The sequence below is a fragment of the Medicago truncatula genome, chromosome 2 (genome assembly GCF_003473485.1).
Source record: "Medicago truncatula cultivar Jemalong A17 chromosome 2, MtrunA17r5.0-ANR, whole genome shotgun sequence".
Lineage (NCBI taxonomy): Eukaryota > Viridiplantae > Streptophyta > Magnoliopsida > Fabales > Fabaceae > Medicago > Medicago truncatula.
The window spans coordinates 41,106,589-41,124,704 of NC_053043.1; the positions used below are offsets into that span (position 1 = coordinate 41,106,589).

Genomic DNA, 18,116 nt, shown 5'->3' on the forward strand with positions numbered 1-18,116 from the left:
TTGGTTGCGTTTGCCTTTCTTTCCTTTGAACAAGAGAATAACTTCACTTGGGCACTTGAGATGTTGGTTGGTCTTTTGACCTCAAAACTCAACATGCCTAAGGTGGTTGTCACTGATAGGGACCCCGCTTTGATGAATGTCATTGGCAAAGTTCTCCCTAAAGCATACCATGTACTTTTCTAATTTCATATTGAGAAGAATGTGAAATCAAAGTGCATCACGGATTGTAGACTCAAAGCCAAGCCTTCGGGTGGAAAAGGTGTTGACAAAGATGTGAAGGAAGCGGATGATGACAAGCATTGTGAGCTTGTTAAGAAAATAATGAGGGCTTGGAGAGATGTGGCTCACTCTCCTACGGAGGATTCATATGCAATTGAATGGTTGAAATTCAAAAAGGAAGTATGCAGACCATTTCCAAAGTTTGTTAAATATGTTGAAACCACAGTTTTGCCCCTTAAGAAGCATTTTGTGAGGGCATGGACAAATAAATGCTTGCATCTATGGTGTAGAACCACCAACATTGTTGAACCGGCTCATGCACAATTGAAAAGATATTCGAGGAGTAGTGTGGGAGATTTGGCATAGAAAATGTTGAAAAACCAATTAGGTGAGATACAAGGGAGTTTTGGGAGGAACATAACTGTCATAGTACACAAATACAAACAAAAAAAAAACGAATTATTCTCTGAGTTGGAGGGGTATGTCCTTGAGGCCTCTTTGGGTTTCATCGATGAAGAATTTCAACACTCTAGGACATTCGGGTGTGCTAAAGAAGATTGTGGTTATGTGCAAATGACAACGTTCGGGTTGCCTTGTGCTTGTATTATTGCCGAGAAGAGAAAGAAAAATTTGTCTATTCTTTTGGATGAAATACACCCTCATTGGCAAAGGTTAAGTGTAATTGGACAAGAGGTTGATGCACATTTTTTCGTTACGAAGGAATGGATCGCCATTCAAGAACGTCTCAAGAGGGCCCCTTACAAGATGAAACTCCACATCAAAGAAAAGATGTGTGAACTAGGATTTTCGGAGGACACAATGTTGAAGCCACCTTCGAGAAAAGTGGTAACCAAGGGAGCACCTAAAAGGGTGAATTCTACTCCGAAAACGAGGTCCACGGGTCGAATCCCCTCTAGGTGGACGTCTTGGCACTTGCTCCCGCTCACAAGCTTCTGACTCCTACTTCAAAATCAAAGCACGATTTGAAAATACCATACATTTCACAAATTCCAAATTTCATTAGACCTTACATTGAAGACATTGTGAATGTTAGAGGGGGTGGTAATTGTGGTTTCCAGGTCATAGCTAGGCACATGGTATTGAATGAGGATAGTCATGATTTGGTTCGTCATGCACTTATTAATGAGTTGAAAAATCATAAGAGTGACTACTTGCCGATATAGGGTATCGAGAGGCGTTTTAAACTTATCTTGGATGGTTTACACCCTCCAACAAGTAAAAGTGGCATTGCGTCGGTAGATAAGTCGTTGACCACTCCAGATATGGGTCACATTATTGCTACTTGCTACAATAGAGTCATTGTTCTATTGACTTTGCCCGAAAAAGGTATATGTAAGAAATATTTTCCAATCTGAAGTGCTCCACTACTTAAGCCACATTCCAACATAATGTGTCTTTGCTTAACTCCCGACCACTTTCTTCATGTTTTCTTGAAAGAAGATTGTCTGTTACCACCTCCTTGTAAGGAGTGGATGAACAACAAGATTGGTGAGGCAGAGAAATGGCATTTTGAGTTTATGGATAGACAAGCTGCCTTCGATGAGCTCATGTCTAAGGAGCCGAAGCCGCCAAAAAAACCAACAAATGAGCACAATCCTATTATTTGTGACAATCCAACTCCGGAAAAGCCAAAGCAAGATTTCTAAGTCATGGATGAAGATGTTGATGATGTTGATTATGCACTATCAATAGCCTAGTTAGATAGGTTATGTCACTTTTAGGTCGTCGGTGTTCGTCCTATTTTCTGGTGGTATTACACCCCGATGTATTTTTTGGTGGTCGGATATGTAATTTGGATATTTGTGGTCAATATGTAACTAATATTATATAAATATATGAAATGAAATATTTTTTTGGTAGCCAGTTATGTCACACCAATTATTGCTCGCATTACTTTGTCTCTAATTATTCAACTATTTATTTTATCTCATTTCTCTCATATTTATTTTTCATTATATTTTTGTGAAGTGATACATGTCTGAAGATGCACAAGATCCAGTTAAACTTCATGTTCGTTATATAGATTTGAAAAAAAGGCTTGGTTCACTGTAAACACCACCGACAAGTTGGACGAGTTGAAGTCAAAATTTGACGACTTCTTATCCATATTGATTCAAATCATAGAACATGTTATGTAGTAGTACAAGTGCCAGGAGTGGACTTGGGGGAGGATAAGGAAGAAGACTTTTGGAAGACCGTGTATTTTTCACAACTTGTCAAATATGATAGCGACGTTGATTACATGTTTCGCGTGATGGTTGAGAATAACATTCTACATCTTTATGTCCGATCTGTTGAAGTGTAATATTTATTAACGTGTAATATCGTAATTTATTCGAATTTGTGTCCGTATTATCCGAAAATCCCATATTATCGAATTTGGGTAATTTTGACCGTTTATGTGATATTATGTAATTTTAGAAATTTATGGACAAATTGTTTGGATCGTTTACGTGTCATTAAGTGTGTTTTAGTGATTACGGGTCATTATCGACGAATTTGTGTAATTTGAACCGTTTGGATCGTTTATTGGTAATAATTTGATTGTGCGAAAAACAATAATTTTGTGTAATTTGGATCGATTATGTCGTATTATATGATAATGTTGTTAAACTGGCGTAATTCGGTTAAGTTATGAATGTGGCGTGATTACGGGTCATTTATGACTTTCCAAAAACTTGTTCAGTACTGCACTACATTAAATGCAGTTTCTGCTTTCTGCTATAAACGTGAGTTAACTCACACTAGTGCAAATGATAACGTGAGTTAACTCTTGCTGAAATTAAAACTAGCGCATGTTAACTCACGCAGCGTGTGTTAACATGCGTAGAAGTATTTTGGTCATTTCACTTGGAAATTAGCAATTTTTTGGGTAAAGTTCAGAAATCGTGATGCTATTGTAGATCAACCAACCTTGTTGATAGCGATGGCAATTGGACCTAGACCAGATACCCGTAAAAAATACCATCAACGTATATGGTAAAATCCCATTTTGATGGGTCCGGGCTTGGGTCCGGGTAGTTACCCTTAAATTTAATTGGGTACGGCGTGGGCATGGATACTATACTACCATCTCCGGTACCCGCATATACATATTTATATAATATGATAAATAATTTATTTATCTTTGGTGTACAATTAATTTGTTTATGAGAAATGCTATCCATTACCCTTGGGGCATTGGTTAAAGTACTAAAATAAGTAAGTTTGCATCGAAAAGTGGTGTAATCATTGCTAAGAAAAAAGTAAAGACTTTATTTATTTAGCTATTTAAGTCTAACCTTAAATCTAAAAACTGCTTAATAGAGTAACCGCTCCCTCCTATGCACAAGTTTTTAGGGATATTTTGGATGTTTTTTTATATTGCTAAATACTACGATCCGTACTATTTTATGAGTTGATTAAAAAAAAAAATCGTAGTTTTATTTCAATTGTGGTGTTTGTTTATTGTCTTTTCATATTTAAAGTGTGGGTAATGGATATGGGTATAGGCACTTAGGTGCCAATATGGTACAGGGATAGACAATAAAGTTGTTATCCACGGGGGTAAGAGTTCGGGTACGAGCATTTTTTTTATAAACGTCTGTTTGGGAAGGGGTACTATAGTACTCTGCCCATAGGATAACCATTATCTAATTATTGATGAAAAGCATACGTATATTATGAGAATTTTTCTTATTATTGTTTTTTTAGAGGTATTATTGTTCTTTTTATAACCAAACAAATCGATGTTTAGTAAAAAAAACTTAAGAATTTGTCTAATTACACTCATATATTTCTGATTACACCCTAAAATCACAAATTTACCTTTAAATAAAATATAATTTTCAAATTCACCCATTCACCCAGAAAACTATCACCTCTTCCTTTTTTCTTCTTCCAAAATTCAATTTAAGTGGATGATGTAAATTGAGTTTAAGTGTACGTACATAAATTCAATTTAATTAGGTCATCTAAACTTAGTTTAAGTAGGTCATGTAAACTTAGTTTAAGTAGCTCATGTAAACTAAGTTTAAGTGTACATACTAAAAGTAAAATTTTGCATTAACCTTTTTCAACCTTGTTTAATAATTCTACGTAATCTTATTTTAAACATATACATGTAAACTCAATTTAAGTAGGTTCATGTAAATACATGAACCTACTTAAACTGAATTTAAGTTAACCTCAACAATGTAAATTAACGTTAATTACACGCCACAATCAAATAACTGTCGTCGTACGGTGCATAACATATCAAGTATGAACCTTCCATCAAATCACTTACTTATATGCAATCGAATATAGATGAAAGATGTTTTGATTCACTCTTCAATCTTCTATAGAGATTGATTGAACATCCATGATTGTTTGTGGATGAAAGATGGTGAAATTTTAGAGTGACAATGAATGAAATTAAGGTTTTGACATTTTTTATAAAAGGGCAATTTTGATATTATTGTAAACTTTTAAGTAAATTTAGGTGTAACCGAAAATACATGAGGTGTAAATAGAAAAACTCAAAATCTAAACTATAAGCTATAAGCAAGCTCAATCGATGTTTTCTTCAAGATTTTTATTTAAATTTCTGAGTTTTAGTTTTACAAAATTGTTGTAGGGTATCATTGTACATAATTGTATTGTTGTTATTATTTATTGTTGTTTTTTTTTTTTAGACGAACCATCAATCATGAACTAAAACTCGCACATAATTATGATGTTTTAGATTTGAAATCATTGGATGGTGTCCAACCTAGCAATATCAATATTTTTCAGTTGAGCTATTTATTATAGACATTGTTTGCATACTTTTGACTAAATAAAATTTTGGTCCCTATCAATCGAATGTATTTTATTTTTGGTAGAAATATTGTCCTTGGAACAAATGATTCCAAAATAGTAGTTGAAGACATATTTTCAAAAATAACTTATTTCATCCTATGTTTTTTTTTTTAGTTATTTCATCCTATGTTAGAAGGTTGTAGTCGTTGTATTGAGGATGAAAAAAAAAAATCTTGACTCGAGGACGAGTAACTTCCAATCCGAAAAGAATGATGGAGAATGACATATAATATTATAGAACTTTCAAGATGTACAGAATATTATAGAACTTTCAAGAATGTTAACATATAAAGTCATAATAACTAAGATCATCTTAACATATCTAGAACTTTCCAGCTACATCAACCAGATACTAGTATCTCTAGATATTTCTTGCAATAAAGTAGTAGATTTAAATGCTTATATCTTTCTACATAGAACCTTAAAGGAGTGGTAGAAATAGGACTCACTAGCAAGTGTTTTGGCATTCAAGCATTGAAGCATTCAAACAATTACAACTTTCTTTTCAAAAAAAAATAGAGAGCTTCTATATCTCTCTACCTACCCTTCTGCCACTAAGCGAGTTTGGCTCGACTTGTTTTTAGGTTGAAGCTACTTTATAATTAAAGTAATATATAAGAACTTGAAAAAATAAAATTAATGATGTTTTGAGTTGACTTTTTTTAAGAAGCTAAATAATCCACTTAAATTAGCACCAATAAGATCTCAAGTCAATACCACCACACCAACTTAAGCCGGTTTTCGAGTTGACTTTTTTACTTTCAATTATACCTTTAAATTTTGCATGTAAACATTTATATTAGGATTAATAGGTCTTTAACCCCCTGTAATATAGATCATTTTCGATTTTCTCCTCTGTAAATTTCTTTATTTTATTTACCCCCTGTAAAAAAAAATATATTTTGATTCACCCCCTAATAGGTCAAACAAAAACGAAAATTTCTTGAAAAAAATTAAATTGGTTTTTGCTTGGCCTATTAGGGGGTAAATCAAAACAATTTTTTTTACAAGAGGTAAATAAAAAAAAAATTACAAGAGGAAAAATCAGAAATGACCTATATTGCAGGGGGTAAAATCCTATTAACCCTTTATATTATAATGGTTATATTGTTGGTGTGTTATTGAAAAGAGTAATGATATTTGAACAACTTTTTTACTACAACTTTTGGGACAACCTTGTTGTGCTCTCTTTTCATTGGTCAAACACAATGGATAGAGAAAAAAGAAGAGAGAGAATAAAAAGATAATGTGAGTATGAGAAATAAAATTGTACAAAAGTTGTACAAATATCATTTCTCTATTGAAAATTAAGCATAATTTGTTATAATATAAAATTGTAAAATATCCATACTTATATTTAATTTTGATACAAAAGATGGCCAAAGGCCGAACAAAAAAATAAGAAACTAAACAGACATTTCCAGACATGGAAGATGTCATCAAAAAGAAGTCCTTATAAATAACTAGATGAATTATTCATTCTAATAAAATTTAAAAGTACTTTAGAGAAAGGCTAAAACTAATCAACCAATAAACACATCGATTATCCTTCATTCATGTACGACGAAATTGGACTCACCAATCCAAAGCAAAAATTTGACTCGGGCCAATCCATACTTATAATTTTAATAAAAAATCAAACCAATTTTGATCAAAATCAAATATTTATAAAAATTAATGTTTATAATTTATACGTATTATTAACGTATTAAAAAGAACAAATAACCTACCGGAAGTGCCGGAACACACTAGTACATATAAAAAAGACATAAAAACAAAAGAATTATTACTTTTCAAGCGGAAAAGAAAAAGGAATTATGAATGTTAGGTGAAAATGGAGATAAAGTTATAAAAAAAAATAAAAATGATAATAAACAAAAAAAAAAGAAAAAGACAAGACAAGGATAAGATAAGATTTCAAAAGTACATAAAAGATTCCTTAAAAAAAAAAAAAGTACATAAAAGTTATGACATGGAAAACGTTTGAGAAAGTGATAGAACATAGTACACTTTCAGCCATGGAGTCACCATCTTCTTTGCACATAGCAATGTTTCCATGGTTTGCAATGGGACACTTAACTCCATATCTTCATCTCTCAAACAAATTAGCCAAAAGGGGACACAAAATCTCTTTCTTCATTCCCAAGAAAACACAAACCAAATTAGAACAATTCAACCTTTATCCAAATTTAATCACTTTTTACCCTCTCAATGTTCCTCATATTCATGGTCTTCCATTTGGTGCTGAAACCACTTCAGATGTCTCATTCTCTTTAGGTCCACTCATCATGACAGCTATGGATCAAACTCAACCTCAAGTTGAACTTCTTCTCACTCAACTAAACCCTGAAATTGTTTTCTTTGATTTCACCTTTTGGTTACCAAAAATTGCTCATAATTTAGGAATCAAGTCTTTGCAATGCTGGATTGTTAGTCCAGCAACAGTTTCATATAATGCATCTCCATCAAGGATGTGTGAAGGTACAAACTTGACTGAATTTGATCTTATGAAACCCCCAAAAGGGTACCCTATTTCATCCTTTAATCTTTATTATCATGAAGCAAAGCACCTTGCTTTAAAAAGAAAATTGGAATTTGGAAGTGGGATTTTTTTCTATGATAGGATCTATTATGGTTTAAGCTTAAGTGATGCAATTGGGTTCAAAGGTATTAGAGAAATTGAAGGGCCTTATGTTGATTACTTGGAACAAGAGTTTGGTAAACCTGTTCTTCTTTCAGGACCTGTTTTACCTGAACCACCTAAAACTGTTTTAGATGAAAAATGGGGTTCTTGGCTTAATGGATTTAAGGACGGTTCATTAGTTTATTGTGCACTTGGAAGTGAATCTAAATTATCACAAAAGCAGTTTCATGAATTATTGTTGGGACTTGAGTTAACAGGTTATCCATTTTTGGCAATTCTTAAACCTCCTATTGGTTTTGAAACGGTCGAAGATGCTTTTCCAGAAGGGTTTGAAGAAAGGGTTAAGGAAAAAGGGATTGTTCATAGTGGATGGATACAGCAACAATTGATTTTGGAACACTCGTCGGTTGGTTGTTTCGTAACACATTGCGGAGCTGGTTCGTTGACAGAGGGGTTGATAAATAATTGTCAGATCGTGTTGATGCCTCATTTAGATGGTGATCATATCACTAATACTAAGATTATGGGTAGGGAATTGAAGGTTGGAGTTGAAGTGAACAAGGGTGATGAAGATGGATTGTTCACTAAGGAAAGTGTTTGTGAAGCTGTGAAAATTGTTATGGATGATGAGAATGAGATTGGCAGAGAAGTTAGGAATAATCATGATAAACTCAGGAACCTTTTGTTAAACCAAGATTTGGAGTCATCCTGTGTTGATGGTTTCTGTGAGAAGCTTCAAAAATTAGTCAGGTGATTTTCTAATTAGTAGAAACTCTATCAAACTGTTATATATTGTTGTATGGTTCCAATAAAAAAAATGTTGAGTCCTATCAAAAAATTTCAATGTTATTAAGGGTAAGTAGTCTACCACTATGGGATCATTTCAATGTGTATGTATAAATTAGGTTAAGAAATTCATTTCTAATGTGCTACTTGAATTGCTGTAGTTCTTGGCAGTTAATTTGACATTTAGTGTAGTCTCTAGTATAATGAATGGAAGGGGGAGCCTTGGTGCAACGGTAAAGTTGTTGTCATGTGACTGAAAACAGTCTCTTGTATAAAAAAAACAGGGACCCCTTCTCAGACTCTGCGAATGCGAGTGGGGCTGAGGGATTCTCTTCAAAGTTACTTATCAGACTTGAAGTGCCTACAAAATATCAAGTTAAATAGATCCCTAAAACTAATTCTGGACCCCTCTGGGAGCAAATCCATAACTTGAAAGGCTTTAACAAGTTGGCTATATGGTCTGATTTTTAAAATCATATAGAAATGGCCTTAACTTTTATCTTCTGTTAATATAAGTTGAGACTAAACTTGTATAAAAATTTAAGATCAATCTAAGTAGTATAACTGAGATTTAATCCCTAGGCTCCAAAATCAAGCTATTTTGATCAATCTGATTGAATTCATGTAAAAATCAAGTGTATTGCTAACCTGCCAGTTTTATTAGACTGTGCAAAGATTGCTTAGAGTGTCCAAATACAGGCATAAATAAGTTGATGAATTGTAATATTCTATTACTCTCTACTGAAATTGATAGAGCATTCTTATTCATAAACAAACTGAATTAGAAAGGTTAATTATCATTGTAACTAAAATTGATAGAGCAAATCATAAAGTTTTTGACAGAAACTATCAACACATGAAGATTCTAAATTGCTACTCAATAAAAAGTTTCTCATTTTGGCATGATTTGCTCTTACTGCTTTTCCAACCTCGTTCTCATCATCCATCACAATCTTCACAGCTTTGCACACACTTTCTTTTGTAAACAACCCATCTTCTTCACCTTTCTCAACTTCCACACCAACCTTTAACTTACTACTCATCATTCTTGCATTCATGATATGATCAGTACCTGCACGTGGCAACAGCACCAACTGACACGTGTTAACAAGTCCCTCAGTAATAGAAGCAGCTCCACAGTGTGTTATGAAACATCCTACAGAAGGGTGTTCTAGAATCAACTGTTGTTGAATCCAATTTCCATAAACAATCCCTTTTCCATTAACCCTTTCATTGAACCCTTCAGGTAAAGCTTCTTCAATTGAATCAAATCCAATAGGTGGCTTAAGTGCTGCAAGAAATGGAAAACCTGTTAATTCAAGACCAAGTAACAACTCTTGAAATTGATTATGTTGTAGTGGGCCTTCACTTCCATACGCACAAAAAACCACAGAACCATGTTTGAATCCCTCAAGCCATGTTAACCATTTTTCCTCTAAAGTAGATTTTGGTGCCTCGGGTAATAAAGGACCTGAAAGCAGAACAGGTTTTCCAAAAACAGTTTCAAGATAATCAGCATATAGTCCATCAATTTCTCTGCAGCCTTTGAAAGAAACTGCATCTGAAAACTTTGTACCGGTGTCAACGCGATCATACAATAAAACACCACTGCCAAATTCTTGTTTCCTTGTTGAAGCTAGGAAGCGAAGTTCATGTGAATGAAATTTGATCGATGAATCAGGGAACCCTGTAGGTGGTTTTTTTAGATCATCTTCGGTTAAATATGTTCCTTGACTCTTTCTTGGTATACTTCCAAGGTAAGCTGGTGATATTGGACTCCATATCAAGTATTGAAGACTTTTGATACCAAGTTTTTGAGTCAAGTTAGGTAGCCAATATTGAAAATCAAAGAAAACTATTTGTGGCTTTAACTCCTTCAAAAGAAGTTCAATTTGTTTATCTGTTTGATCCATGGCTGTAGCAATAAGAGGGAATAAAGAAAATGGCACATCTGAAGTTGTTTCAGCATTATGAGGAAGGCCATTAACATGAGGAACTGTGATAGGGAAAAATGTAATAAGATTTGGATGAAGATTGAGATGTTGCAACTTGTTGAGTGTGTTTTTAGGGATGAAGAACGATATTTTGTGACCTCTTATTGCTAATTTGTTTGAGAAGTGGAGATATGGGGTGAAATGTCCCATAGCAAACCATGGAAACATTGATATATGCATAGGAGGAAGAGCATCCATGGCTGCTACTAAATGCAATGGACCAAACTAAGGACACAAATATAGTAAGGGAAAAGAACAAGATAGGGATGTACGCTAATGTGAGCCAACCAAAACATACGATACTATTGTAGATCAACCAACCTTTCAAGAATTTTTTTTTTTTCTGCCCTAATTTATGCCAAAAAATACAAAAATGCCCCAATTTTTCATATGTCTCTGGTACCACTCCACTTGGAGTTGCGGGGTATCCTAAAAAGTGACGAAAATTTAGTCTTTATTATACCCCTCTACTTGGAGTTGCGGGGTATGTTTAGATTTTTTTTTCAATTTTTTTAAATACCCCTCCATCTTGACTTGCGGGATATTTTTGGGGCTTTTTTTTTTTAATTTTTAAATATCCCTCTACTTGGAGTAGAGTGGTATAATAAGGACAAAAAAAAATTTGAAGGATAGGGATACGTGTATGCATGCATAAATAATAATATTAATAATTTAATTTAAAAAAACTAATTAAAATTATACAACAAATAAAACACCATAAAATCTACAATTATTATAAAACATGTATTATTTCATCTACTATAAATACTTCATTTCATTTTTCAGTTTATCACACCATTTCAACTTATATTAATAATATTAATTTAGGCATTAATAAAAAAGTAATTATAATAATAATCATAATATATATATATATAAAATAAAAAACTTACGAAATACAATAAATTTGAAATAAAGACTAGATTTCTACTGATGTCTAATATTAATGCAATCTTTGCGGGAATGACTAGGCATCCTACAAACGCCGCATCTTCTCTCAGTTTCCACATCGTCCATCTCGGTCCTAATGCGAGTAATTGGTGGACGACCTTTCTTTGCCCTACACATGGACTTGTTGGGAACCACCTTCAGTCCTTCATAATCAGGCCAATATGACTGGTGGTGAACCACGTCGAAGTGGATGTTGTATACGGCGTATACACACTCATTCGTGAATTTGTTATCGACAAAAGTCTTGTAGTTGTGACAAAAGCTAGAACATGCGGCAATGACATGTGAGCATGGTAGGTATAACGCTCTGAACCGTCCACAGTCACACCATTTATTTTGCAGGTCCACCTTGTATTCTCCTTTGGTAATCCTTCTTTATGGTCGATGGTTTCGCGGAAGACATCGTCGAAGACGAGGGTGTGGGACAGCAGGGCATTTATAATAATTGTAATTGATTATTATTATTATTATTATTATTATTATTTATGCATGCATACACGTATCCCTATCCTTCAAAAAAAATTTGTCCTTATTATACCACTCTACTCCAAGTATAGGGGTATTTAAAAATAAAAATAAAAAAGCCCAAAAATACCCCGCAAGTCAAGATGGAGGGGTATTTAAAAAAATTGAAAAAAAATCTAAAAATACCCCGCAACTCCAAGTAGAGGGGTATAATAAAGATAAAATTTTCGTCACTTTTTAGGGTACCCCGTAACTCCAAGTGGAGTGGTACCAGAGACATCTGAAAAAATAGGGCATTTGTGCAATTTTTCAAAAAAGTGGAGCATTTTTGTATTTTTTGGCATAAACTAGGGCAGAAAAAAAAATTCTCTTTACACTCCAATATAGGTCATATTTATAGGGCAGAATGAATAATCACATTACAATACACTTAGTAGTGGGAATTCCAAGGATGTGGAAGGGTAATGGATAGACATCCACTAATAGATATATGGTTTAATATCAGTTTTGGCCCCCTAAATATCACGAACTTAGGATTTTGATCCCCTAACAAAAACAATTACAACCTAGACCATTAAGTATAGTCCATTTTAGAGTTTTGCCCTCCGGACCAATATTGACCCAATCAACACACGTGGCACTCACTTAAGTGAGTAGAACGCCACGTATATAATTTTTTAATTAAAAATAATTAAAAAAAACCACATTTTAAAAATAAATAAAAAAAAACATGTAAATGGACAAGAATGGCACGTGAGCTTCTTCCCAACAATTTCTTCATCTTCTCATTTTCAACCTTCAAATCATCTCTCTCAAAAATCTAAAAATTATCAATCTTCAACACCCAAACCTTCAACAACAACCATTAAAACCCATAAAAATCTTCATCATTAATAAAAAGCCCGTTTGTTTTGGATTTTTTTGAAGAAAAAAAAAATCAATTTTTTTAACTTTTATTTTGTTTGATTTAGATTTTAAAAAATAATTTTTTGCTACAAAAAATCATTTTTAGCCTCAAAATAAAAATCTATTTCAAGTAGCTTTTCCAAAAAAAAAAAAAATTAAATGCAAGGAACTCAAGTGTAAGTGTTTCAATTCTTAAAAAAATAATTGTTATGAGGCTCCGTCTAGGGTGCATGACCCTAATGGGTCTCTCACCCGTAGGAGACTATAAAGACCTTGTATTTAAAAAAATAATTGTTATGAGGCTCCGTCTAGGGTGCATGAGTTAATTAATAGGAAATTTCAAAATTGACCTTGTATTTAAATGAAAGGTTAAATATGTTTTGATCCTTATAAATATACAAATTTTTCATTTTAGTTAACTCATGTCTAATCTTCATTATATCTTAAAATTTTGGCATTTAAAAATATTATAATATGGACCGAAGATTCTGATTTCCTAATTAAATTTTGATTTTTTAAGAGGAAGGTTTATGAAGTGAAAACTTCACATGGTTTTTTAAGAGCAAAATTTCTCTTTTAGTGTAAATATAAGTAGCCAGTTAGTTACGAACGCAGAAATGTTTATATTGGTTTCACAATCCATTATTTTCCGCCAAAATTAGGGAGAAACACTTTTATAAAAAAAAAAATCAATTTTTTTAACATATAATAAATCGAATTTGATTTTTTTAAACGTTAAAATTTTAAGATAAAACTAATAAAAATCTGGACCTAAAAATCAATTTATGAGGTATTTTTTTGCAGTGTATATTATTTTTAAAGATGGTGTATATTTTGTAATATTTTAAACAAGTGTAAAAAAATCATTTAAAAATTTAAGTATAATTAAACAAAATTTTTTCTTCAAAAAATAATTAAATAAATTTTAATTTAACAGATACTAAAACTACGTGCTGAAATTTTTTGTATGGACTAAAACATTTCACCTTTTTTACAAGGATTAAAAGTAAAATTAACTATATTTATAGAAACCAAAAACTTATTTAACCCTAAAAAATATGAAGATTAGACATGAGTTAACTAAAATGAAAAGTTTGTATATTTATAAAGATCAAAACATATTTAACCTTTCATTTAAATACAAGGTCAATTTTAAAATTTTCTATTAATTAAAATATTATTATCACACTTAAAAGTCATTTTGGTAACCAAAAAAAAAAAAACTGGTCTTTATGGTCTCCTACGGGTGAGAGACCCATTAGGGTCATGCACCCTAGACAGAGCCTTTGTTATGATAGTAAACAAACAGAAATAACTTAAATTTTTTTTTTTTTAAATCTATAAAAAAAAAAAAAAATCTCTAAATTTTTTTAACTCAAAATCTATTTTTTGAAAAGCCGAAACAAATGCACCCAAAAACATTCAATCCCGAAAAGCAATAAAAAAACAACACACAACCCTTCCTCTAATTTTCGCCCATTTGAAAAGGGAAGGAACAAGGAATGATCAACAAGACAGAAGTTCCAATCACATAATCAAGAAGTTACTTATAAAACAACAACTCAAAACATAAACAATGGTCCAAAACATCTTCACCATCATTTTCTTCAATTTCCACCCACTCTTCTTTCTCAAGCCTCCAACAATAACGATCGCAGTCCCGTATAGGATTTCGCGATTTCGGCCGTTAAAGGTGTTGCGATACAAACTGCGGTTGTCGCGGTGTGAATTAATCACAACATTACACAACTCTTAAATAATGATAGTAACTTAAATAACTTATACTTGTTCAAAAAACTTAAATAACTTATACTTGTTCAAAAAACTTAAATAACTTTTATACTAGTTAAAGATTTGGAATTCTAAACTAGATAAGGAGATAACTTATATAATTTATGATCAAATATGTATCAAAAATATGATTTTCATCTATCTCAATCGGAAAAAAAAAAATCCGAATTCTATGTCTATTGTCAAGAATGGCAATTTTTTGCAGCTGTAATGGTGTTTCGTCACAGCTGTAATGGTATTTTGTCGTGTTGTTCACTCTATAATCTATAAAAACAGTGAAGAACGGCAACATTCGCTACCTATACCTTTTTGTCGCGGCCATTTTCTCGATAACGGACGGTTTTTTAAAACCTTGCCTCCAACATACTCTTCCTGAAAACCCTCACATGTACCCTTTCTCCGATATCTCAACCGCCACCAATAACTTCTCTGCAAACTGTCTCTCCTCCAACTCCTTCCGCTGTTGTCTCCACAACCGCGACATCGTCGTTTTCCAACGAAATTCCGCCATCAAATTGACCTCTCTGAGCTTCGTGATCGACTTGCTCTTATCTGCCGGAGCCACCATAGCAGTCTTGTGAAACTCCTCGGAGCTTCTGTCTCCGGGAGCTACATTTATATTGTTTATGAATTTGTACCCGGTGCTAATCTTTCTGATTAACCCTAGCTTCACCGATCTTAATACATGGACGTCGCGGATGTTAATCGCTTCCGATCTTGCTTACGGTCTTGATTATGTTCACAATTTTGCTGGTTCTGGTTCTGGTTTTTGTTCATAATCATATCAAAATTAAATGAGTTTTGTGAAAAAAATTAAAGGAGTTTTTTGTTTCTTGACGCATCCTATGTTGATGGTTTCTGCGAGAAGCTTGGAGAATTAGTCAGGTGATTTCCTAATTAGTAGAAACTGTATTCAAATGTGATTAGTGATTAATTATTGTATGGTTCCAATAAAAAAATGCTCAGTCCTATCCAAAAATTTAAAGTATGTGTATTTTGATCAATCTGATTGAATTCATATAAGACATTGAACTAATCTTCCTTGTTCAAAGTCCAGTCTTTTTAACATTAGCTCATATAGGTGAAAATTACTTGTTACAGAGAATGGTCACATTAAAATTCCCTAATCATAAATTTGAAGGTGAAGTTTCTATGCCAATTTCAGTAAGTATAGTATAGTTGACCTATACATATTTTGACTCCAAACTTTTTCGTATAGGTTCATGTTATTAAGGGTTAGTCTACAACTATGGGATCATTTCTATGTATATGTATAACTTAGGCTAGGAAATTCATTTCTAATGTCCTACTTGAATTGTTGTAGACCTTGGCAATTAATTTATCATTTAGTGTAGTCTCTCGTATAATGAATGGAAGAGGGAGCCTTGGCGCAACGGTAAAGTTGTTGTCATGTGACTTGAAAGGTCACGGGTTTAAGTCCTGAAAACAGCCAGCCTCATATAAAAAGACATGGTAAAATTGCCTACAATACACCAAAATGGTGGGACCCCTGCCAGACTCTGCGTATGCGGAGCTTTAGTGCACTAGATTCATTTAAAATTCAAGTGTATTGCTAACCTGCCTGTTTTATTAAACTGCTTATAATGAGAGTGCAAAGATTGCATAAATCAGTTGTTGAATTGTAATATTATTTGATCTACTGAAATTGATAGAGCATTCTTATTCATAAACAAACTGAATTAGCAATATTCATTATCATTGTAACTAAAAATACTAGAGCAAATCATAAAGCTTCTGACAGAAACTATTAACACAGGAAGATTCTAAATTGCTGCTCAATAAAAAGTTTCTCATTTTGGCATGATTTGCTCTTACTTCTTTTCCAACCTCATTCTCATCATCCATCACAATTCTCACAGCGTTGCCTACACTTTCTTTTGTAAACAACCCATCTTCTTCACCTCTCTCAACTTCTATACCAACCTTCAACGTACTACTCATCATTCTTGCATTCATGATATGATCCGCACCTGCACGTGGCAACAGAACCAACTGACACGTGTTAACAAGTCCTTCGGTTATACTAGCAGCTCCACAGTGTGTTATGAAACATCCAACAGATGGATGTTCTAAAATCAATTGTTGTTGAATCCAACTTCCATACACAATCCCTTTTCCTTTAATCCTTTCATTGAACCCTTCTGGTAAAGCTTCTTCAATTGACTCAAATCCAATTGGTGGCTTAAGTGCTGCAAGAAATGGAAAACCTGTTAACTCAAGACCAAGTAACAACTCTTGAAATTGATTTGTTTCTAATGGACCTTCACTTCCATACGCACAAAAAATCACAGAACCATGTTTGAATTCCTTAAGCCATGTTAACCATTTCTCCTCTAAAGTAGCTTTTGGTGGCTCAGGTAACAGAGGACCTGAAAGCAGAACAGGTTTTCCAAAAACAGTTTCAAGATAATCAGCATATAGACCATCAATCTCTCTGCAACCTTTGAAAGAAACTGCATCTGAAGACTTTGTGCCTGTGTCAACGCGATCGTACAGTAAAACACCACTGCCAAATTCTATTTTCCTGGTTGAAGCTAGGAAGCGAAGTTCATGTGAATGAAACTTGATGGATGAATCAGGGAACCCTGCAGGTGGTTTTTTGAGATCATCTTTGGTTAAATATTTTCCCTGACTTTTTCTTGGTATATTTCCAAGGTAAGCTGATGATATGGGATTCCATATCAAGTATTGAAGACTTTTGATACCAAGTTTTTGAGTCAAGTTAGGTAGCCAATATTGAAAATCAAAGAAAACTATTTGTGGCTTTAACTCCTTCAAAAGAAGTTCAATTTGTTTATCTGTTTGATCCATGGCTGTAGCAATAAGAGGGAATAAAGAAAATGGCACATCTGAAGTTGTTTCAGCATTATGAGGAAGGCCATTAACATGAGGAACTGTGATAGGGAAAAACGTAATAAGATTTGGATGAAGATTGAGATGTTGTAACTTGTTGAGTGTGTTTTTAGGGATGAAGAACGATATTTTGTGACCTCTTATTGCTAATTTGTTGGAGAAGTGAAGATATGGAGTTAAGTGTCCCATAGCAAACCATGGAAACATTGCTATGTGCAAAGGAGAAGGAGCATCCATTACTGCTATTGAATGTAATGAAATAAACTATGCCACAAATATCATATACTTATACATATAATACATATATAGATATATAAGTGAGAGTTAATTACGTTCTTTCATTTTTAAGATTTGGTGTATCATGAAAAATGTGGACCTGATGCATATATCCCTATGAGAAAGACAGAGAATACTACAAAATATTGTGCAACCTAGTTGGTTTCACTAACTTATTCAAAAATAAATAAAATAGTTAGTTCCATTCTGTTGGCAAGGAAAGTAATCACTAAATAGTACTAAATTTACTATCGGTCAGTAGAACTTGGTTTGTATGTGTAGAACTTACGTATGTACGGAAATTTTAGTGGATATGCTTTTTTTGTTTAACCAAGTGTTATAGAATTGGTACGCAAATATTTTTGGTC

General features: G+C 33.2%; 3 protein-coding genes across 3 annotated transcripts; 1 reads left to right on the top strand and 2 right to left on the bottom strand.

Annotated features, from left to right (window-relative positions):
* Positions 1-7,027: 7,027 nt before the first annotated feature.
* Positions 7,028-8,722, top strand: LOC11415616 (cyanidin 3-O-galactoside 2''-O-xylosyltransferase FGGT1). The gene has a single exon (XM_003596619.4). It carries the CDS (start codon positions 7,029-7,031, stop codon positions 8,457-8,459), a length of 1,431 nt encoding a protein of 476 aa, XP_003596667.4. The 5' UTR covers position 7,028; the 3' UTR covers positions 8,460-8,722.
* Positions 8,723-9,177: 455 nt separating this feature from the next.
* Positions 9,178-10,803, bottom strand: LOC11426356 (cyanidin 3-O-galactoside 2''-O-xylosyltransferase FGGT1). Its single transcript, XM_024777531.2, has one exon. The coding sequence runs from the start codon at positions 10,681-10,683 to the stop codon at positions 9,298-9,300; it is 1,386 nt and encodes a 461-aa protein (XP_024633299.1). The 5' UTR covers positions 10,684-10,803; the 3' UTR covers positions 9,178-9,297.
* A 5,355-nt stretch (positions 10,804-16,158) lies between these two features.
* LOC11416616 (cyanidin 3-O-galactoside 2''-O-xylosyltransferase FGGT1) lies at positions 16,159-17,936 on the bottom strand. Its single transcript, XM_024775616.2, has one exon. The coding sequence runs from the start codon at positions 17,707-17,709 to the stop codon at positions 16,333-16,335; it is 1,377 nt and encodes a 458-aa protein (XP_024631384.1). The 5' UTR covers positions 17,710-17,936; the 3' UTR covers positions 16,159-16,332.
* Between the last annotated feature and the right edge of the window lie 180 nt (positions 17,937-18,116).